We start from the raw sequence: 22,706 nt of genomic DNA on the forward strand, positions 1-22,706 counted from the left end.
GGGACAGGTCCACGTCTGGCTGCTTGTGCGTGACAGTGCCCCTTTAGTGAACGCAACTGCAACAAAGTCCTCCCTCGTACTGTTTATGCTCCCTGATCCGCCAGGAGACATGCAAGGCTCGCTGGCCCTGTTCGCAAACATTGAGGATTTTGTGATGTTTATTCTGTATATACAGGAGTCAGCTTAAATGAGCCTTCCACGAAGGTTGGGTCTTCAGAACCCCCGATGGACTCGATTAAACCTTGGCCCTCGAGAGCAGAACCTTTGGCATTTTGGACCGTTTTGACCTACGTTAGGTTAATAAAACATAAATATTTATGTAACCATGCCTGTGCTCTGCCTAAGCAAATGTCTGTCACGAGTCAAAACACAATGTGCACATTATAATACAAGACAGAGTTGTTGACCACGGATCGCCAAAGAACATGGAGGCCGGGGTTGTGCGCGCGCGCGTGTGCGTGTGTGTGTGTGTGTGTGTGTGTGTGTGTGTGATAGCCTACTGTTCTAGTGGGCCAAGAGGTAAAACTAATACTAATCTAATCACACAGTTTAATTCGCTGAATACCAAAGAAGTACAGGAAAGCCGTGTCGGAATCATGGTTTGCAGTTCTGAAGCAGCACATGACTTATGATATCCGCTGTAAGCTTGGCAATCATCATAAAGCGATGCGGGCGTAGCCTACTTTGCTGAACGATGTGTAAGAATCGAACCGAGAGCAGTCTTTGCGGAGGTCTCCGCATTGGTCTCCAGTGAGGCTTGAAACACCAAACTGTTCTGCGATCTGTGGTAAAATCGGACAGGAGGCTTCCGCTGCAGAAGTATTCGCAGAGTCACATGACTGCAGTTTGTTGAGCCTTTTGGAAACTACGATCTGATACTATTGTGTTGAAGGAATGCTGCTCTTCGCAAAGTTCCTGAATGGTGGTTAACTTTTGCAGAATAGCGATATCGGATGTTGCTGTAGCCTGCTTGGATCCAAGATTTAGGACATATGAAGTAAGCTGATCGATTGGGTTTCGATCAATTCAGAACTGCAGATAGAAAGAAAGGGGAGCATCAGGATAGTTCGTGATGTCGGCGAGCTGCGATAAATACTTCAATGGGACCTCGGAATGGATTGTTGTCCTCAAAGTATACTCTTTTTTATAAGCAATATTCACACTAATTCCGTTTATTAAGCTACGCACGGCCACGTGTTTTTCGTTAATTGTTAGTAAATATTTAAATTTCAGAATAAGCACTTCGAACTGTTTTTCCAAAAGCCTTTTATTGTGTTTTTTTCTCGATAGAAACTAAATTGTTTTTGAATTGCATTCAAGCTTTGCAATGGATCTAAACGTAATCAACAATTGAAGACTGGACACAGTAGGCTAGTAGCATCAGAGCAGGTGTGCGTCTTCAGGCGAGATGAAGTGTCTGCTGATAGCGAGTGAGAGCGCGGAGGTTCTCTTCTACTGGACCGACCCGGAGTTCAGGCAGAATGTCCAGGACCAGTACGGGGCGTCCCAGGAGGAGGGCCAGAGGGTAAGCAATCATTGTCATTAATTCATTAATTCACCAGGTTCCATAGTCATGCACATGTTCTGGCGTTCCTGTAGAAAATCTAATGTTGACAAAAGCGAGGGTAGGCCTACATGTAGGTCAATGTCATTGAATACCATTTTGGGGCCACTCATGTTCTATATTAATAATGATGATATAATAAAAAAAAATAATAATGATGCCCCGATTTGTTAAAAATATGCTTGGTTACTATTTCACTACTATCAAACATAACTATTGATTTCACATTTCATATCTGAACTCCATATCTGTGGATCGACTGTGAAGCTATTATTAATGTGTCCTGTCTGTCTCTCTCCAGCTAGTTTCTAACATGTCCTGTCTGTCTCTCTCCAGTTGTTTCTAACATGTCCTGTCTGTCTCTCCAGTTGTTTCTAACATGTCCAGTCTGTCTCTCTGCAGTTGTTTCTAACATGTCCTGTCTGTCTCTCCAGTTGTTTCTAACATGTCCTGTCTGTCTCGCTCCAGTTGTTTCTAACATGTCCTGTCTGTCTCTCCAGTTGTTTTTAACATGTCCTGTCTGTCTCTCTCCAGTTGTTTCTAACCTGTCCTGTCTGTCTCTCCAGTTGTTTCTAACATGTCCTGTCTGTCTCTCCAGTTGTTTCTAACATGTCCTGTCTGTCTCTCCAGTTGTTTCTAACCTGTCCTGTCTGTCTCTTCAGTTGTTTCTAACATGTCCTGTCTGTCTCTCTCCAGTTGTTTCTAACCTGTCCTGTCTGTCTCTCTCCAGTTATTTCTAACCTGTCCTGTCTGTCTCTCCAGTTGTTTCTAACCTGTCCTGTCTGTCTCTCCAGTTGTTTCTAACCTGTCCTGTCTGTCTCTCTCCAGTTGTTTCTAACCTGTCCTGTCTGTCTCTCTCCAGTTGTTTCTAACCTGTCCTGTCTGTCTCTCTCCAGTTGTTTTTAACCTGTCCTGTCTGTCTCTCCAGTTGTTTCTAACCTGTCCTGTCTGTCTCTCTCCAGTTGTTTCTAACCTGTCCTGTCTGTCTCTCCAGTTGTTTCTAACCTGTCCTGTCTGTCTCTCCAGTTGTTTCTAACCTGTCCTGTCCGTCTCTCCAGTTGTTTCTAACCTGTCCTGTCCGTCTCTCCAGTTGTTTCTAACCTGTCCTGTCCGTCTCTCCAGTTGTTTCTAACCTGTCCTGTCCGTCTCTCCAGTTGTTTCTAACCTGTCCTGTCTCTCTCTCCAGTTGTTTCTAACCTGTCCTGTCTGTCTCTCCAGTTGTTTCTAACCTGTCCTGTCTGTCTCTCCAGTTGTTTCTAACCTGTCCTGTCTGTCTCTCCAGTTGTTTCTAACCTGTCCTGTCTGTCTCTCCAGTTGTTTCTAACCTGTCCTGTCTGTCTCTCTCCAGTTGTTTCTAACCTGTCCTGTCTGTCTCTCTCCAGTTGTTTTTAACCTGTCCTGTCTGTCTCTCCAGTGTTTTCTAACCTGTCCTGTCTGTCTCTCCAGTTGTTTCTAACCTGTCCTGTCTGTCTCTGCAGCCCCCAGCGTTTGAGGACAGCCTGAACACTCTGTTCGCTCCCATCATCATTTCCTGCAGCACCATGGCAGACCGGCTGGGAGACAGCTACGCCTGCTTCACCACCGAGAGTGAACACAACTACGTCCTGCACCAGGTGACGTCATCTGAGGGTGTCTGTGTGGCTTTAGCCGCCGCTCTCATACAAAGTGAGATTGTAGACTATCCTGTCATTGATTCATAAAACAACCTGGGAAACGCAGAGAGGAGAGGACCAAGGAAAAACACAGGCAAACGAGAACAACAGCAAGTCTCTCGTATTTACTGTAGCAATAAAAAGCATCTCCGGAAGACCCTGCAGACTCAGAACAATAGGCCTTTGTTATCTGAAGGGAAACCCTTGAGTTCTTAGAGCGGTCCCTGGTCATGTGAGGCCCATTAGCGCTGGACCAGGCTCCCTCTCCCATGACCCCAGGCTGCTGTCGGCTCACGGGGCCTTCCCAGGTCCGTTCAACCCTAACAATGGGCAGCACTGTAGTCCGTTCAGGGACCCCGTGTTTGGAGAGAATATGTTGGCGGATGAATCCCTGTTAAACAGATGAGAATGGACTTTATTAGTCAGGATAGAGTGTCCTGGTTAGTGAAGCATTTCACCACCATCCACCAGTCTAACTGTAGGCCTCTTTGAGAGAGATTCTCAACTCCTTCGTGCTGATTAATAAATCATATCTTAAAGAAAATCGAAAGATGTTTCAAAATGAAAAATATTAAATTGTAAGGGGTAACAGCTGGGACAAGTTGACCACAGACCTGCTGGACTGTTTATAGATGATGTCCTCGCCGTATCCGTGCTCTAAGCCCTGGCCTTCCCCCCACCCTGACAGTTTGATGATTGTCTGTACATCGCCGTGAACGGAGACGGCGAGGAGTGTGAGGACGACCTGAGGAGGAAGATCTACGTGATGAAGAAGATGATCGAAGTCCTCTTCGGCATGGTGAACCTCAGCAGTAACCTGCTCCGTAAAGAGTAGGTGTAGTTTTCAGTTCTCCTCATGGGAAATGCACGTTGTCGTTGCGTTTCCAATCCTTAATGAGTGCAATGCCATCGAATGCACCATCTGTGTTTTCCAGACTGCGTCCTCAAGACACGGAACAGAGGACCAGGCTGTGGAAACACCTCCAGGGTCTACTGGAGAACTACAGCCGGCTCCGGGAGAACGACCAGAGCTTCTTAGTGGAGGTAGAACGGATAGTGTGTTGGTGGTTTTAGTTTTCCATTGTTTAGTGTTGGGCGACTTGAACAGCCAGTTATTCTGAGATGATGAATAAGTAAGTCGAAGATAATTGCACATGCATCACCAAAGACAAATTGCTTCTTAAAATTGAGTTAACAAACTAGGTAACATTAACTTAAATATTTTGTCATCGAGCCACTGCTTTAACCATAATGATTCACAGTGAAGTCAGACTGACCTCATGTCATGGAGGAGCAGGAGCGGGGTTTGAGCTGAGATAGATAGATCATCTTAATGATCCTTTACAGGAAATTACAGTGTCACTGCAGCTTCAAGACAGACAATCACCACACATTTCCTCAGATCGCTTCCATACTTAAAACATTAAAATACATTAAAGCTTCATTAAAATACATTAAAGCTTTAACCCCCCCCCTCCCTGTGGCCAGGCGGTGGAGCGGCTGATCCACCCCACCCTCTGTGAGCAGTGCATCGAGTTCCTGGAGCGCCGCCTGCTGACGGCACTGAACAGCAGCTCTGAGCGGAACGGGGAGGAGGTGCTCCACGCCTTCATCCTGGTGCACACCAAGCTGCTCGCCTTCTACTCCAGGTCCTCCTTGCTCCTCCTGGTTCCTCCTGGTTCCTCCTAACTCCTCACTGCTCCTCTTGGCTTCTTGCTCCTCCTTGCTCCTCCTTGTTCCTCCTGGTTCCGCCTGGTTCCTCCTAACTCCTCACTACTCCTCTTGGCTTCTTGCTCCTCCTTGTGCCTCCTTGTTCCTCCTGGTTCCGCCTGGTTCCTCCTCGCTACATCTTGCTCCTCCTTGTGCCTCCGGGTTCCGCCTGGTTCCTCCTCGCTACATCTTGGTCCTCCTTGCTTCTCCTTTGGTGTTGCCGAAATGTCTTGTTAATATCTTGAGAAGTGTCTCGACATCCTGATTCAATTAGATTGTATTTGTATAGCCCTTAATCACCATTACAGTCTCAAAGGGCTTTAAGGGTAATTCCGGTGTAAAATGGATTTGGGATATGTTTTGTATGATAACGACTTGAAACGTTCGTTTTGGAGCACAAAAACCGCATATAGACGCTTTCTTCAGTTGGATGTTTTTAGCCGATTCCATCAAAACGCTATAAACTTGGAACGAAGGGGGCACTGGTTATGGTAAAAACTAAATCACTATTTTAAACCACTACTTTTAGCCTTTTAAGTGGTTTAAAATAGCGATTTAGTTTTTACCATCAACGAACGTTTCAACTCGTTATCATACAAAACATATCCCAAATCCATTTTACACCGGAATTACCCTTTAACTGGCCAAATATTTATGATTGTTCTTCGTTACGTTGGTGACGTCTTTTCTAGAATTGTTTCTTCTATTTAAACGTTTATCATCCAGCAGAGAATCGATTTAATTACAGGTCATATGGGGTATGTCTACAGGTAGCCTGCAGGCATTTGGTTTAGATCCCAGAACCTTTTGGCTCCTAGTCAAACTCTCTGCGGTAATCTTTCTCTTCATGGATTCATCTCTTCAACCTCTTACCCTGAGTTTCATGTTTAATCCTGTTTAATGTCCTATCCACCGTATTCTTGACATCCTTGTTTCCTTTTGTTTTCGTTCTACCAGCCGGAACACCAGCTCTCTGAGCCCCTCTGACCTGTTGGCCCTTATTATCATTACTCAGAGCATGTACCCCTCCAACACTGACCAGGAAGACCCTGGCCCAGAGGTAAGGCCCCCACCTGAAGCCTGTTCACATTGTACCGTACCTCCTATTGATACTATTAATGTTCAGTCATTTAGGAGATGCTTTTATCCAAAGCGACAGCATTACTCTATTATTAAGAGTAGGAGGGGTTTGGCATTTTGCTCGAGGATGCCTCTATGCAGGTTGAGGACATGGGGAATTCAGCCCAGCACCTTTCACCATTTCCTTTTTTGCTTTTTTTTCTAGGATGTGGAAAGTGTGTCGGTTTCGGGTCTGGAGATGTTTTACACACCACAGCCCTCGCCTACTAACAGAAGCTCCAGTGGTTCAGGTAAGAGTTGTGGAATGGGTTTCCCATGTGTTCGCTTGGATATCATTAATATTGATGTTGTGGAAAAAGATGTGGATTTTGAATCATGGCCACTATATCAACATAAGCTACAAACGTCTTATTGTCTGATCATCTAGTTGTTGTTTATTAATCTGTTAAAAAACACTTGCTTTAACAAACCAAGCCCTTTATCATGGTTTTTCAATCAATAGTGACTGAGGTTATATTTAAACACACATTTTATTTGGTTCTCACCAGAAAGGACAGCAAGAGAGGACACTCCTATGTTTGAGTTTGTCGATCCAGACATACAGGTATAGCATTCATCACTCACTCAAAACAGCTGCTAATAATGAAAAACATGTCAATGTTGCATATTTTCCGGGCACAAGACCGTGTGTGTGTGTGTGTGTGTGTGTGTGTGTGTGTGTGTGTGTGTTGTAGATAGCAGAGGACAGCCTAATCACCCTGGAGGTCCCGCCCCCGGACCCCTTGGCGCCCACCAGAGTGTTCCTGGAGGTGTCCCTGAAGGATGGCTTGTATCCCATGATGCCTCACTCCATGTACTGCCTGCCGCTCTGGCCAGGCATCACTCTAGTGCTGCTCACCAAGGTCAGCCCCCCCACTGCGGTGGCACGACGCTGTTACCCCTCCACGCTGTAGTACCCCCCCGAAGACTATGGGGAAGGATCACCTGATGCTTAACCCCTACCTGCTGCATAATCAATCCAACATTCTAACATCTAACGTCTAACTGTTATTAGTAGTACAATGAGAGAAAGTGCATCCAGTTGTCTTTACTTGTTTCATCAACAGAGGGCAGTAGTGGCACCCTGTCCGTACCTTGTAAAGATTACCAGCAACCACACATCAAATACTGAACTATTTCAACAACCTTCACCTGAATTTAGGGGAAGGTTCAATTGAATTGAACCTCGTAATTCCTCGTAAGAGTTATGTTTATCTATATATATTTCCGATAGAGGCAGATATAGATATAGCTAAAGGAGTTTGTACTAAGAGTTGTATTTGTATTTCTCTTGTAAAAAATGATCGTTGATTTAATTGATCTTGATGGAAGTTTCTTATAAGCCCATTCTTCCTGGGCATCTACAAGATGCAAGACAATACATTAGATATCAAACTACTAGCCGTTTGAATCCCCCCCCCAGATCCCCAACAGCGGCGTGGCCATGTCAGTGTACTCCTACCTGGAGGCCTTCGCCAAGCTTGAGAAGCGTCTGAGCGAGGGCCAGGATGGCCCGGCCGCCGCCAGAGGCCAGCCCACCGTCCACGACCTCCGCAGCAAGCTGGACAAGTTCATCAAGGCCCTGGGCCCCTGCGACATCCAGGTAGCGTACAGCGGGCACACAGGTACCGTACACATCCAGGTGCCGTACACATCCATGTAGCGTACACATCCAGGTGCCGTACACATCCAGGTAGCGTACACATCCAGGTGCCGTACACATCCAGGTAGCATACACATCCAGGTGCCGTACACATCCAGGTGCCATACACATCCAGGTAGCGTACACATCCAGGTGCCATACACATCCAGGTAGCGTACACATCCAGGTGCCGTACACATCCAGGTAGCGTACACATCCAGGTAGCATACACATCCAGGTAGCGTACACATCCAGGTAGCGTACACATCCAGGTAGCGTACACATCCAGGTGCCGTACACATCCAGGTGCCGTACACATCCAGGTAGCGTACAGCGGGCACACAGGTACTGTACACATCAAGGTACCGTACACATCCATGTAGCGTACACATCCAGGTAGCGTACACATCCAGGTGCCGACACATCCAGGTACCGTACACATCCAGGTACCGTACACATCCAGGTACCGTACACATCCAGGTAGCGTACAGCGGGCACACAGGTACTGTACACATCAAGGTACCATACACATCCAGGTAGCGTACACATCCAGGTAGCGTACACATCCAGGTAGCGTACACATCCAGGTGCCGTACACATCCAGGTGCCGTACACATCCAGGTAGCGTACAGCGGGCACACAGGTACTGTACACATCAAGGTACCGTACACATCCATGTAGCGTACACATCCAGGTAGCGTACACATCCAGGTGCCGACACATCCAGGTACCGTACACATCCAGGTACCGTACACATCCAGGTACCGTACACATCCAGGTACCGTACACATCCAGGTACCGTACACATCCAGGTGGCGTACACATCCAGGTACCGTACACATCCAGGTAGCGTACACATCCAGGTAGCGTACACATCCAGGTACCGTACACATCCAGGTACCGTACACATCCAGGTACCGTACACATCCAGGTACCGTACAGCGTGCACACATGCAGCTCTGGTGGCTGCAGTCGTTCTGATCCGCTGTAGTCTCGGGTTCCGCTGCCACAGCTTTCCCCCCCCTCTTTAGCGTTCCCCACGTGGTGTGAAGACGGGGCTCCCATACAAGCAAGCACGGCATACGTGTGCACAAATGCGCATCCACCCGCACACACTTATTTTAATTTAAAAGAAAATATCTGTTTTCCCAATGAGAATACTTTGAGGATGTGTTGACAGGGGAGTTTTTTCAATCTTATCTATTTGTCTTCGTCTTTAAGGGCTGCATGTTTTACATATTTTTGACTAAAGCCCTTCCTTAAACGTTTATCTATGTGTTGCAACAATGGAAAGAGGTAACACTGATCTCAATACGCACGTGTCCTTCATATTTGTCCTTCAGACGTCTCAGTTGCAGAATGTGTGGTCGGAGTTCAAGAAGCGTGCCTTCACCAGAGGGGGCCCAGGCTTCACCAGAGAGTAAGTCTGCCACTGCCCCCTGTTGGCCGGGAGTAGCATTGCAACACATTGAGGCCATCTTTTATTGTTCTTATTCTCAATGGTCCTGTGTATGGTTGGCCTCCAGGCTCATCCCTTGGTGTAAGAGCATGAAGACCCAGCTGTGTGGGGTCTACAAGCAGTGCTTCCTGAACGAGACCACCGGGGGTGCTGACGCACCCCAGCGCCTCTCCCCCGCCCTACAGGAACACGCTCAGGCCATGGTTCAGTAAGGAGCAGACCTTTCTAATAAATACCCCTTTTTTCACATTTCCGGTTGCTATGATCATACTTCATCTTTTGTCTGAGTGGATTTTTTTTATCACCGTCACTTTCTGTTTCCAATAAACTGAATCCATTTAATTCATTTTATTGTGTGTTGTTTACACAGGGAGAAACTAATGGACTGGAAGGACTTCCTGTTGGTTAAGAGCAAGAGAAACATCACCATGGTGTCATATCCTGTCTGGCGTCGCCTAGCAACTGGGGTCTCCATAAGTTAGCTCCAGATAAGAGACCACGCTTATGTATCAGAATTACAGTTGAAACGTTGAATGTGTCTATTCGTGTTCTGCAAGATAGTGGGCTTAGAGAACAGGGTCAATTAAAGGTAAACACAAAGTAGGCCTAGGAAGAAAAGAACAAACACAACTGAGAAGTGATGTTGAATTGCACCATTAACCCTAACCCAGTGAATCCCGGGTCGTATTGGTCTTAACCCAGTGAATCCCGGGTCGTATTGGTCTTAACCCAGTGAATCCCGGGTCGTATTGGTCTTAACCCAGTGAATCCCGGGTCGTATTGGTCTTAACCCAGTGAATCCCGGGTCGTATTGGTCTTAACCCAGTGAATCCCGGGTCGTATTGGTCTTAACCCAGTGAATCCCGGGTCGTATTGGTCTTAACCCAGTGAATCCCGGGTCGTATTGGTCTTAACCCAGTGAATCCCGGGTCGTATTGGTCTTAGCCCAGTGAATCCCGGGTCGTATTGGTCTTAACCCAGTGAATCCCGGGTCGTATTGGTCTTAGCCCAGTGAATCCCGGGTCGTATTGGTCTTAACCCAGTGAATCCCGGGTCGTATTGGTCTTAGCCCAGTGAATCCCGGGTCGTATTGGTCTTAACCCAGTGCCTCACGTACCTGGAGGACTTCCCCGGCCTCGTCCACTTCATCTGCGTGGATCGATCCAGCGGGCAGATGATCGCCCCGTCCCTCAACATCACGGAGCGCAGCACCTCCGAGCTGGGGGGCGGGCCGCTGGCTCAGTTCATCAGAGGAAAGGTGAGCCGTCCGGCACTAGTGTCTAATGTCCAGCATAGTCAAACACATCCTTATGTTTACCGCTCCTTTTATAAGGTTTACATTTGCATTCTGTCTTTTCTACTGATGATATTATGTTTATTTCGTGTTTTACTCACCTTTTTTGTAGATTCCTACATGTCTAATAAATGGTGAATCTGTTGCTGTGTGCTACCGACCCCTAGCTTACCTTCTGTACCTCGGCCATTTCTCAAACCAGTGTGTGGCCGACTTCGGGCATGAATAATGAACGTTGTTTTTCCACTGCTACGCTGCAGTTTTTTGCTCTGTTCAGTCTTCTTATGTGCGTGTGTGTGTGTGCGTGTGTGCGTGTGTGTGTGTGTGTGTGTGCGCATGTGTGACCCCGCTGCAGGTGTGGGGTCTTGTCAGAACGGCACGGCAGTACCTCCAGAAGGGTTACTCCACCGCCACACTGCGCGACGGAGACTTCTACTTTTGTTACTTCCTCTGGTTTGAAAATGAAACCGTAAGTGAAGGGAAACCGTTTCAGTCTCTTTACTTTCCTTTAGCTGCCTGTTAAAGAGCGATTAAATGTGGGTAGCCCAGCAGAAAGTGAAGAAGATTAATACGTATTAAATGGAGATAAAATTAGATATATGCAAGATATATAGAAAACGTGTCAATATACAGAACAAGACCAATAGCTGTATGAAAAAACATTTGTTATCTTCCTATATCTTTTTAAAATACAGAGTATATAAACCTTCAACATGACAATATTTTTGTGAATTTTGCACTATTTAGAATTTATTCATTGAAAATATTATCATTTTATTTCAATTTACCAAATTGTATTTATCCTTTATACTTAATGGGCCGCTGGTCAGAGACAATCGTTGTTGGTTCTTGTACTGGTCTCCTTCACTTGTTTTACAATAAAGCTGACTGACTTTGACTTTGAACGATCAGGGCTACAAGTTAGACGAGGTGGACCTGCCGGTGCTCTCCGACGACTCCCCCCCCATCGGAGCGCTGGCCCGGGACTATTACAGGTACCCTCCCCTTACTGCCCCACTGGGACAGGTACCCCCCCCCCCCCCTTACTGCCCCACTGGGACAGGTACCCCCCCCCCCCCCTTACTGCCCCACTGGGACAGGTACCCCCCCCCCCCCTTACTGCCCCACTGGGACAGGTACCCCCCCCCCCCCCCCTTACTGCCCCACTGGGACAGGTACCCCCCCCCCCCCCCTTACTGCCCCACTGGGACAGGTACCCCCCCCCTTACTGCCCCACTGGGACAGGTACCCCCCCCTTACTGCCCCACTGGGACAGGTACCCCCACCTAACTGCCCCACTGGGACAGGACCTGTCTATTACAGGTACCCCCCACCTTACTGCCCCACTGGGACAGGTACCCCCCCTCTTACTGCCCCACTGGGACAGGACCTGTCTATTGGGGTGGGACTATTCACTCTCCACATGGAGGCAGTGAATGCAGAGCAGCATGTTGTTCACCGTGCAGCGGGCCCCCGTGTTGTTCACCGTGCAGCGGGCCCCCGTGTTGTTCACCGTGCAGCGGGCCCCCGTGTTGTTCACCGTGCAGCGGGCCCCCGTGTTGTTCACCGTGCAGCGGGCCCCCGTGTTGTTCACCGTGCAGCGGGCCCCCGTGTTGTTCACCGTGCAGCGGGCCCCGTGTTGTTCACCGTGCAGCGGGCCCCCGTGTGTCCACAGGAAGCTGCTGCGGTACTACAGTAAGACCCACGCCGGGGAGGTGGTGAAGTGCTACGAGCTGCTGACCGTCCACCTGGGGGTCATCCCCACCGAGTACATCCTCCAGCACTGCAGACAACTGGCCAGCAAGCTGTGGGAGCCCTGCCGCAACCCCCTCCTGTAGAGGGGGGCCGCCGGCTCAGACACCATGCCCTTTTGGAAGCCCACTCCTGTGGAGACGCACGCACGCACGCACGCACGCACGCACGCACGCACACAGGGACACACACACTCACACACGCCCCCCCACCCACCCCTATGAAACAACCCTATCTCCTAGCGCGTGCATTATGTGCCTTTATGGGAAGGAACGCATTCGCACGCAGGCATATGTGCAATTCCCTTCCTGGAATGAAACATACACACATGCAGGTATGCAACCCCCTTTTGGAAAGAAAGATATAAACCAGAAAGCATGTTTACAATCACATCTGCAGCCAATTCATAGACATGCATTTGTTCCCTGCCAGAAACACATTTCTATGTATTCTATCGTGTCATGTTGAAGGATAGTTCAAAGAATTTTTTTATGTGAAAATAATTTTATGGTTCTTTGAAGGCTGGGACCAAAAATGGTTTATTGTTATCACTTTAAAGTGATTTGAAGGTACAGATTTGACCACTTTGAACACTGTTGGGCACTATCAATTGTATTTTGACTACTATTTTGTTTGCGTATTCCTGATTGTTGATGAATGTTTGTTTTGTATTGTATCATATTTATTATCAATACACTAAATGTATTTTGAATCTGGACATTATTTTAATTATTTACATCTACCAACCATCTGTGCTGCATCCCTGCTGCAGCTATTCACCTCTTTAACATTCCTAGCATGGTGTGAACACCATAGCTCGAACATCTCTCACACCCTGCAACCATGCTTTGCTCACACACAGGCATATGTGTGTGATGTATGTATGTAACATACATTGCTACACCTACTGTATACAGTAAATGGTTCAAGACATGATTTTCTTAAAAGCGTTTATTATTTGGATTGTATTTATAAAAATATATAATAATCATGTAAAAGGAAAATTATCATATTGGTGTTTAATCTTACCAAATCCAACCAGGACATCATAAAGAATGCCAGCAATCCTTAATTATACCTAAAATGCATAAACGTTCGAGAGAAGATAATGTGAAGCTGGTAGAAGTGCAGTGATGTGGTTAATAATTAAAGAGTAAATCTATAAACACAAACATTCTACCCCCCTCCCCTCTGTCTCCTAATCCAACGCTCTGTCTGCAGCCCCCTGCGTGGTAAAGGTCAGGGTGTTTATACGTTGTCCTCTCCCGGTGGCCGAGTGTCATGTCGTTGGCATTGTGTCGTGTGTGTCTCCCTCGCTCCCACTCTCTCCTCGCCACGGGCTCATAGCGCTCCTGTAAGGTCAGTCACAGCTCCCGACGAAACCAGATCCCTAAGAAAGAGTTTCTCAGAGCCGATGTCGTGCACCACCTGTGAAAAGAGACCAACTGTAATCCACCCGTATACATTGAAGGCTGCGGTATGTCTACAGAATCCCTAGGCGGGCCTTTGCACACGAGTGGTTTGTTCTCAGAAGAACCACACCGTACTCCTCCGCGACAGTCGTCTGTCTAACCCTGTGTGTCCCGGCCTCAGCACCCCGCTTGGGTCATCTGATGCATATGGGCGTCAAGATGACTAACTCATAATCTATAGAAACGTAATGCATGCATTTTTGATTTACAAACATATTTTCAAAGGTCTAGGGATTCATAGCCAAAACTACTTGCACCATGCGCAAAATGTTCCCTACCCTGGGACATTTGGAATGTCCTGGAGAAATGTAGACGTCACTTCAAAAGCCGTGCACAAGGAGGAAGCACATGACCAAACATGTATGAATTCGGTGCAAACCAGCAATTTTCAGACTTCAAAGCGGGGTCCCGAACCAAACCATGTTGGGATCCACTGGTTCCCGAACCAAACCAGGTTCCAACCTTTTGCAGAACAGATCCCCCCCCCCCCATCGCCCACCTCCAGCCGTCCCCCTGAGTAGGGTCTCCTACCTGGCCCTTCATGGCGTCCATGCTGAGGTCCCCTACCTGGCCCTTCATGGCGTCTATGCTGAGGTCCCCTACCTGGCCCTTCATGGCGTCCATGTTGAGGTCCCCTACCTGGCCCTTCATGGCGTCCATGCTGAGGTCCCCTACCTGGCCCTTCATGGCGTCCATGCTGAGGTCCCCTACCTGGCCCTTCATGGCGTCCATGCTGAGGTCCCCTACCTGGCCCTTCATGGCGTCCATGCTGAGGTCCCCTACCTGGCTCTTCATGGCGTCCATGCTGAGGTCCCCTACCTGGCCCTTCATGGCGTCCATGCTGAGGTCTCCTACCTGGCCCTTCATGGCGTCCATGCGTAGGGTCTCGTAGTAGTGGAGCCGGGCCCCTGGCTGCCTCAGGTCGTAGCCGAACCCCGCCAGGCTGACCTGGTCACACAGCTGCAGGGCGAGCACCACGGCACAGGCCCCCAGGGTGGGCACCCTCTGGGGGGGGGGAGAAAGGGGAAACTGTACTATATTTATTTTCATTATTCCCATTTGTAATTCGACATTTACATGTATGGTAGTGGTCCTGCGTTCACAGCGTAGGTCTCACCGTTCCCCTGCTGGGCGTGTAGCTGTGCAGAGCCCGTCCTGTCTGGTGAATGATCTCCGGGTTCAGGATCCGGAAGTGTTCTGCACTCAGGGGGATCTCCTCGACCACCTTCCCCCAGAACCACAACTTGGACCAAAAACTCTGCAGGAGACAAACAACGAAAGAGATGGGCACAGTGTTGTTCAGATACTGAGGAATTCATCCTGGGGGGATTTAGTTTGAGTTCGATAAGGACCGTTGTGGCACATTGAGCAGAGGTTAGTTGAGCAGCTTTTATCTGTCCTGTGTATTGGGGTGTCTGGTGGTTTGGGGCCAACACCAGAGGTCTGTTGGTGATAACGGAGGTGAGCCAGTCCAGGTCGAGGCTCTTGAAGACCACCAGGGCGACCACGCTGGTGTTCCTGTACTCCTCAGGGGAGGGAGGGGCTGCCTCAGGGTACACCAGGCGGATGGTTGTCCTGGACCCTGCGTCTCTCTGGAAGCCCCTCACCGGAGCCGTGTTCAGTCTGAGGACAGCCAGAGAGCCAAGGGGGAGATAGTTTCTTAATGCCGCAGTGTGTCAGAGGAAGGCCCTCCCTGTTAGTAGGTGGGAGGCTTTTAGGATGACCCATTTATGAAATGACTGAATGTTCTGTATCTGATTATACTAGAGTTGGCTGGTTGAGTCATTTAATAGTCAATTAGGGAAACAATAGTAACAGCATATTGTCAACCTGTAATAGAGATGACGATATTCAAGCAATTCCTTTGGCATCCTTTTTCCAATCCAATACCAATGTTTTGGGTAAATACATGGTGTGTACTGTCATCTCTATAACACCATCTCACATTTAATGTCAAATATAAAGACGACATTCTGCTCAAAGCTCCCTTTCTAACGCCTACCTGATGATGACATCATACTGATCTATAGAGGATCCAAGATGGCTGCCGTGGAGCACCCCCCCGCTGCCCACCACCACGCAGCGCCTGCACCCCCCCCTCCGCGGCCAGGGCGGGGGGCCGGGCCGGGGCAGCGAGGCCAGAGCCCGGGCCGCCTGCCGCTCGCTGCCCCGGAGCCCCAGCGGGGGGGTGAGCTCCCAGGGTACCGGCCTCCCCCCCCCCCGCTGGGCCTCCTCCCGCGGCCCCTCCACGAACACAGGGGCCAGCCCCAGGAGGCCCCCAGAGCAGGACAAGGTCCTCAGGCGATCCCGACCCCGTTGTGGGAGGCAGGGCCCCGACAGAAGATCAGCTGAGAGGTTGAGACGAGCCTGCACAGGGAGAAGGTGGGGGGTGGAGGGATCGTGAGCGTGTGGTAATGTACGTCAGATGTATCGGATTACAAATGCATGATGTCTCTTAATGCGTTCGCACCAGATCTCTAGGCGCTGGTTGGGCGTCATCTATAGGTGCCAGCTTGTCTGAGAGGGAGTAGGCTGGGATCAAAATGGCCGCGTAGCATCCCAGCAGCAGCACCAGACTCAGGCTGAAGTTGTTCTTCCTGCAAGAGTAGAAGATGATATCACCTTCCGATAATTCGATCCTGATTATAAAAGCGGCAGGCTAGATACACACGCTCAATCAATGCTAACCACCGAAACCACCGCGTGCTCCCAGGTTCACCTGCTGAGGAGGAACGTGTCCCGGTGTGGCCCCACCGCCCTCCTCTGGTAGCTCTGGGGGACAGCAGCCCGCGCTGAGCCGGCTGGGGCCTCCAGCAGCAGAGGTGACCTGTCGTCTTGGCTCTCGTCTTCCATCAGGTAACTCAGCGTCACCATGGCTACAGCAGCATCTGCACCTCCTCCCCCCCCCCCTGCCCGCGCAGAGGGAAGAGAGAAGGTGGATTACCGCTTCACACCGTGACATCACCAGATTCTTGTCAGTAGCATGAGAAAATGAAAATAAAAGAACTAGACAAGGAGCATGAACATGAAACAAAAAGCGATACTTCAAGAAATCAGGAGATCAAGTAACACTGGATTTGATTTGATTGCATTTCATTTCATTTCATTTGTTTTGACGTGATTTCATTTCATTTTGGGTTACATAAAACATGAAATACCCGGAGGTTCGATTTTGAAAGAGCTTATATGTTACTAATACTAACGTCAATCATGTTGCTAAAATCATACTGATATCCAATCTGTATATCCATAACATTATCAACAGTACCAACCCAAACACTGTCATGAGTGCAGCTGTGTGTAGTTGTTCTCAGTAACAGGCAGACAATCCAATAAAAAATACAAGACATCAATTGTAAGATAGTACCTTAAAGCAAAGCTGGGCTTGAACGGTTTTTCTGTTATGTCAGAGCTCCATGGTTGACATGAGCAGAGAGCTGCAGAAAGCATGCAGCAACTAAAATGGCTGTTGCCACTTCCTCTGCTGCTGAGCTCTGCCTCTTCCTACTACAGCATGGTTAAACATTAACATGACACTGGTTTGTGTGTGTGTGTTTGTGTGTGTGTGTGTGTGTGTGTGTGTGTGTGTGTGTGTGTGATCAAGTGACTGAGAAAGTGTGTTGAAAGTGTAGTATTATAATGGGGTTAGTCTGAAGGATCTATTGTTGTTTCAACAAAGAGAGTGAATGTCCTATTGTCTATGGAAAAGCATGTTTTTCTAAACAATATAGTAATACACATATTCCATTTAGAAAACCTATTCATAATTCCTATTTTTGTTTGGCTTAATATCAATAGTATACTGGATGTTACATGTAAATCATTTCCAAGGAATCAATGAACAGTAATGTTACATGCATTCTTGAAGCTTCTTGAAAACTGTGTGTTTATGTGTGTGTGTGTGTGTGTGTGTGTGGGGGGGGGGGGGGGGGGGGTGGTGTGTGTGTGTGTGTGCGTGTGTGTGTGTGTGTATGTGTTTGTGTGTAACAAGGAGCATGCGGACCAAAGGACACATGACACATGAAGGAGTGACAGGACTGAAAGGTTGCGTGTGTGAACGTCACGCATGTTCATTATGAGTAAAACAAGTTTGTCACACCTACACACAAATGCACGCAAACACACACACCCACACACCTGTTTGGTAGAGTAAACACAATGCCCTTCAATGAGCCAGGGTTGTAAACAGCGAGCCAGAGGGAACAGTGCAGCCCTGCAGCTCCAGAACAGTGAGCTGCCTCGGTCAGTGAGCGGTCTGTTCTCAGCACCAATCTCAACGCCTATCAACTCTATCCAAGCATAGCTTTGAGAATAGTCATTTATTATTTATAATTATACAATTTTAGTAGATATTTGGCCTGTTAAGCCCTTTGAGACTGTAATGGGGATTAAGGGCTATACAAATAAAATTGAATTGAATTGAATTGAATAGTAGTTAGTTTATTGTTGGGTTGAACTCCTCGTTTGGGTGAAGTGTGATGGAGGAATATGAGCAGCGCCGTACAGCCAAAGGGGAGATCCGCCAGACGGGACATAAAGACGCTGAGGTAGGTTCTTCCTAATGCCTCCTATTGGAGATGAGTTATTAGCAATTAAGTGATTCGATCTTTCTAAAATTAAAAAATAATGACCTTTTTGTTGGTTGCAGACATTGGTGGTGAAAATGCATGCTCTGTTGGGTGTTATTAATTAATGTCTGTATTGATTATGTTAATATCAATATGGTATTGACACCTTATATGGTATTTGTAAGAGATTAGGGTTTTTCGATTTTCTATTAAAAAAGAAATGCTTTAAAGCAGATTTAGATTCATTCATTCATTATGACCGAAGTTACACCAAGATGTATTTATTGGATGTTTTTTGTTATTTCCCTTAATTTACTAGATTCATGCATTCCCATTTTCCATCTTCTCCTATTAAGGGGAAAGAGGGAGGGAAAGTCCGTGCAGAATCAGTCTACATAACATCAATACAACATTTTAACAATGTTTAATCAACTTGCATCAATCTGTGAGTTATGGCAAATGCACAGTATTAATATGAGGCCCATGGCGGTGGTGGAAGATTTTCTGATGATCTCCTGGCTGACCTCTTGCATGGTTGGTTCTACATCACGTCATGCACTCAGCAGGTGCCTGATGGAGGCATAAACCTGGACCCATAGTACATTCTTGTCTTTTCCAATATGGTCAATATTTGTTTTTTTCACCCAGGCCGAGGCGAGGATGATCCCGGCCGACCTTGTCCATGAGATGATGAACCTGGGATCAGAGAACCCAGCTGGACGTTCTAGAAGGAGGAGGCCCGCGAAGAGGACCTCCCAATGGGCGTCCATACCGATGCCTGTGGTAAAAATAATCTATTTTCGTTCCAGAAGAAGCGGTAATATGGACCCCCTTTCAACATCCTGTTCCTGAATACTCCTGTGGGGTGTGTGCGCTTGCGTCTTTGTGTTTGGGTGTGTGTGTGTGTGGTTGTGTGTGTGTGTGTGTGTGTGTGTGTGTGTGTGTGTATGTTTGTGCACGCTTGCATGTCTGTGTGTGTTTGTGTACCAGTTTGGACCAGTGGACACAGAGGACTTCCTGAATGCAGCCATTCGGGGCAAACAGCCGGTGGTGGAGAAGTACCTGAGCGACGATGGGAATCCCAACGCATGCGACAGGGTAGAAACTAACCGACCAATCATACCTTCCATTATGATTCATACCTTCCACCAGATCCACTATAAACAATCAATATTTCAACCAGAAATAGCATCCCATACCAGCATGGCTTCTCAAAGAGTCTCAGATCAAACCCCATTCTACCCCCATCCCTCCTGCCTGCCCCCTGTCTCTCCCTCCTGCCCCCTGTCTCTCCCTCCTGCCCCCTGTCTCTCCCTCCTGCCCCCTGTCTCTCCCCCTGCCCCCTGTCTCTCCCCATGCCCCCTGTCTCTCCCTCCTGCCCCCTGTCTCTCCCTCCTGCCCCCTGTCTCTCCCTCCTGCCCCCTGTCTCTCCCTCCTGCCCCCTGTCTCTCCCCCTGCCCCCTGTCTCTCCCTCCTGCCCCCTGTCTCTCCCTCCTGCCCCCTGTCTCTCCCTCCTGCCCCCTGTCTCTCCCTCCTGCCCCCTGTCTCTCCCCCTGCCCCCTGTCTCTCCCCATGCCCCCTGTCTCTCCCTCCTGCCCCCTGTCTCTCCCTCCTGCCCCCTGTCTCTCCCTCCTGCCCCCTGTCTCCCTCCTGCCCCCTGTCTCTCCCTCCTGCCCCCTGTCTCTCCCTCCTGCCCCCTGTCTCTCCCTCCTGCCCCCTGTCTCTCCCCCTGCCCCCTGTCTCTCCCCATGCCCCCTGTCTCTCCCTCCTGCCCCCTGTCTCTCCCTCCTGCCCCCTGTCTCTCCCTCCTGCCCCCTGTCTCCCTCCTGCCCCCTGTCTCTCCCTCCTGCCCCCTGTCTCTCCCTCCTGCCCCCTGTCTCTCCCCATGCCCCCTGTCTCTCCCCCTGCCCCCTGTCTCTCCCCATGCCCCCTGTCTCTCCCTCCTGCCCCCTGTCTCTCCCTCCTGCCCCCTGTCTCTCCCCCTCCCCCCTGTCTCTCCCTCCTGCCCCCTGTCTCTCCCCATGCCCCCTGTCTCCCTCCTGCCCCCTGTCTCTCCCCATGCCCCCTGTCTCTCCCTCCTGCCCCCTGTCTCTCCCTCCTGCCCCCTGTCTCCCTCCTGCCCCCTGTCTCCCTCCTGCCCCCTGTCTCTCCCCATGCCCCCTGTCTCTCCGTCCTGCCCCCTGTTTCGCCCCCTGCCCCCTGTCTCCCTCCTGCCCCCTGTCTCTCCCCATGCCCCCTGTCTCTCCGTCCTGCCCCCTGTTTCGCCCCCTGCCCCCTGTCTCTCCCCATGCCCCCTGTCTCTCCCTCCTGCCCCCTGTCTCTCCCTCCTGCCCCCTGTCTCCCTCCTGCCCCCTGTCTCTCCCCATGCCCCCTGTCTCTCCCTCCTGCCCCCTGTCTCCCTCCTGCCCCCTGTCTCTCCCCATGCCCCCTGTCTCTCCCTCCTGCCCCCTGTTTCGCCCCCTGCCCCCTGTCTCTCCCTCCTGCCCCCTGTTTCGCCCCCTGCCCGCTGTCTCTCCCTCCTGCCCCCTGTCTCTCCCTCCTGCCCCCTGTCTCCCTCCTGCCCCCTGTCTCTCCCCATGCCCCCTGTCTCTCCCTCCTGCCCCCTGTCTCTCCCCATGCCCCCTGTCTCTCCCTCCTGCCCCCTGTCTCCCCCCCTCCCCCCTGTCTCTCCCTCCTGCCCCCCCTCTCTCCAGCTGGGGAGAACAGCCCTGCATCGAGCCTCCATCGGGGGACACCTTGCGGTGGTCTGCAGTCTTCTGGACAGAGGGGCGGACGTCCAGTGCATGGACCGGGTGAGACCCTCTAGGGGTTAGGGTTAGGGTGGGTGTATCTCAGCAGTGTGTTCTCTTGTTCGAGGGCTAAACGCTTTGCTCCGGCCGCTCCGGCCGCGTTGCAGCTGGACTCGCGGCCCGTCCACTGGGCCTGCCGCGGGGGTCGGGTAGAGATCGTCACGGCCCTGAAAGAGCACGGGGGGGACCTGAACGCCCTGGACAAGGTGACAATGTGTGTGTGTGTGTGTGTGTGTGTGTGTGTGTGTGTGTGTATGCAAGAAGCTTTGCTTGGTTTATTTGCAGCTTGACTAATGTGCCTGTTTGTGTGTGTGTGTGTGTGTGTGTGTGTGTGCGTACATGGATGTTCCAGTACAGATAACACAGACCTTTAAACCTGAATGCGTGTGATGAAGTACCACTCACGGCGTAAGTCGTGTGTGTGTGTGTGTGTGTGTGTGTGTGTGTGTGTGTGTGTGTGTGTGTGTGTCTGTGTGTGTGTGTGTGTGTGTGTGTGTGTGTGTGTGTGCGTGTTTGCGTGCGTGCGTGCGTGCGTGTGATCCACAGTTGCACAGCACTCCTCTGCATGTGGCCTCGAGGACGGGCCATGTCGACATCGTGGAGTACCTGCTCTCCTGCGGTGTCAAAATAAACTGCAGGGACCGGGTAGGACACAACCCAAACAAGGACAGCCCAACATCTCTGCGCCTTGGTTCTCTTACACTTCCACCTCCCCCAGTCCATCAGTGGGATGAAAGCATTTCCTCTTTCCTCTATCTTCCTTCAGGAGGGGGACACTGCCCTGCATGACGCAGTGCGTCTTCATAGAGGCGCTATCGTGAAGCTGCTCATCGCTGCAGGGGCGGACACGCAGATCAGAAACCATGTAAGATATCGTAAGAGAGCTAAATAGTTACGTCGCCGCATAACCGATTATTTCTGCATATGGACTGTATATGCAGTATTTACTAAGGGCAAGGCAATCCACACCACATTGCATGTATATCACCTTACATAGGATCAGACGTGTGGCGTTGCTTAGAGACAGCGTGTGCTCACTGCGCTGCAGGAGGGCCTGACAGCGTTGGAGCAGGTGAAGCAGTGGCACTCTGACACCATGGAGATCCGGCTGGGAGTGGAGCGGCTGAGAGAGGCGGGCCAACAGGCTTCTGATGGCAGGGAGACGGGAGAGCACTGACCAGAGCTGTGTGGACGTGCTACATGGAGAAGCTACATGTTACAGATCAGCCTCCTACAACGTCAAACATCAGAGCTACCTTTTTCAACGCTTTTTCGGGGTGTGGGTGGTCCTTTAGGTGGGTGGGTGGTTTGTGTGTGTGGTTCTACCATGGCTCATTATCAAGTGTAAACTGTTTTGGATTATATCAGGTATGAATTCACAATTGAGCTATAGTTTAGCATCTTGCTCAAGGATTAGGGTTAGTCATTGGGGATCGAACCCGGTCCCCAACACCCTAGCCTCTACACTATCCGGCCATGGTTTTAAGAGGTCATGACGAGTCTTCTTTACTCTGTTCTTATGTAGGTTTGTTCTAAATGCATCTGTATATGCACATATGAGCATCATGTGTTGCATGCCTTGCCACGAGATCTATCTTTCTGGGATAGTGCAGAGGAAAATGCCGGATTAGCCCTAATACATTTGGGACATTGCAGAAACACTGTCTAAAATATTCTTCTTGAAT

The 22,706-nt window shown here is 49.7% G+C and overlaps 3 protein-coding genes across 4 annotated transcripts; 2 read left to right on the forward strand and 1 right to left on the reverse strand.

Moving 5' to 3' along the window:
• The first annotated feature begins 864 nt into the window (after positions 1–864).
• On the forward strand, positions 865–13,517 carry hps1 (HPS1 biogenesis of lysosomal organelles complex 3 subunit 1). Of its 2 annotated transcripts, XM_079729271.1 has the most exons (18): positions 928–997; positions 1,291–1,525; positions 3,043–3,177; positions 3,905–4,047; positions 4,152–4,260; positions 4,705–4,865; positions 5,884–5,986; positions 6,212–6,296; positions 6,555–6,610; positions 6,741–6,908; positions 7,469–7,648; positions 9,031–9,107; positions 9,214–9,354; positions 9,517–9,581; positions 10,259–10,404; positions 10,796–10,909; positions 11,353–11,435; positions 12,116–13,517. In XM_079729271.1, the coding sequence occupies exons 2-18, from the start codon at positions 1,409–1,411 to the stop codon at positions 12,276–12,278; spliced, it is 2,046 nt and encodes a 681-aa protein (XP_079585397.1). In that variant the 5' UTR covers positions 928–997; positions 1,291–1,408; the 3' UTR covers positions 12,279–13,517. The 2 variants fall into 2 exon arrangements, with proteins under 2 accessions (XP_079585396.1, XP_079585397.1); XM_079729270.1 differs by having other exon boundaries at positions 865–1,525.
• On the reverse strand, positions 13,490–17,114 carry st3gal7 (ST3 beta-galactoside alpha-2,3-sialyltransferase 7). Its single transcript, XM_079729272.1, has 8 exons — positions 17,032–17,114; positions 16,384–16,573; positions 16,135–16,261; positions 15,667–16,031; positions 15,101–15,287; positions 14,782–14,922; positions 14,520–14,669; positions 13,490–13,620 (listed from the first exon to the last, which is right to left on the reverse strand). Exons 2-8 carry the CDS (start codon positions 16,536–16,538, stop codon positions 13,534–13,536), a joined length of 1,212 nt encoding a protein of 403 aa, XP_079585398.1. The 5' UTR covers positions 16,539–16,573; positions 17,032–17,114; the 3' UTR covers positions 13,490–13,533.
• Positions 17,115–18,715: 1,601 nt separating this feature from the next.
• Positions 18,716–22,204, forward strand: ankrd2 (ankyrin repeat domain 2 (stretch responsive muscle); the record flags this gene model as incomplete). The annotated part of the gene is made up of 8 exons (XM_079729011.1): positions 18,716–18,766; positions 18,881–19,015; positions 19,223–19,330; positions 20,926–21,024; positions 21,129–21,227; positions 21,568–21,666; positions 21,788–21,886; positions 22,070–22,204. The coding sequence occupies 8 exons, from the start codon at positions 18,716–18,718 to the stop codon at positions 22,196–22,198; spliced, it is 819 nt and encodes a 272-aa protein (XP_079585137.1). The 3' UTR covers positions 22,199–22,204.
• Between the last annotated feature and the right edge of the window lie 502 nt (positions 22,205–22,706).

Source organism: Pollachius pollachius, assembly GCF_949987615.1.
Source record: "Pollachius pollachius genome assembly, chromosome: 2".
Taxonomy (NCBI): Eukaryota; Metazoa; Chordata; class Actinopteri; order Gadiformes; family Gadidae; genus Pollachius; species Pollachius pollachius.

Bases quoted from the DNA above. Each gene is read 5' to 3' on its own strand.
- hps1 (XM_079729270.1), top strand. From the start codon at position 1,409: ATGAAGTGTCTGCTGATAGCGAGTGAGAGCGCGGAGGTTCTCTTCTAC. The intron at 1,526-3,042 runs GTAAGCAATCAT...CTGTCTCTGCAG, and splicing joins CCCAGGAGGAGGGCCAGAGG to CCCCCAGCGTTTGAGGACAG. The intron at 9,582-10,258 runs CATATCCTGTCT...CCCAGTGCCTCA, and splicing joins GAGAAACATCACCATGGTGT to CGTACCTGGAGGACTTCCCC.
- st3gal7 (XM_079729272.1), bottom strand. From the start codon at position 16,538: ATGGTGACGCTGAGTTACCTGATGGAAGACGAGAGCCAAGACGACAGG. The intron at 16,262-16,383 runs GTGAACCTGGGA...CTACTCTTGCAG, and splicing joins GACACGTTCCTCCTCAGCAG to GAAGAACAACTTCAGCCTGA. The intron at 15,288-15,666 runs GTAGGCGTTAGA...GGCTGTCCTCAG, and splicing joins CAGTATGATGTCATCATCAG to ACTGAACACGGCTCCGGTGA.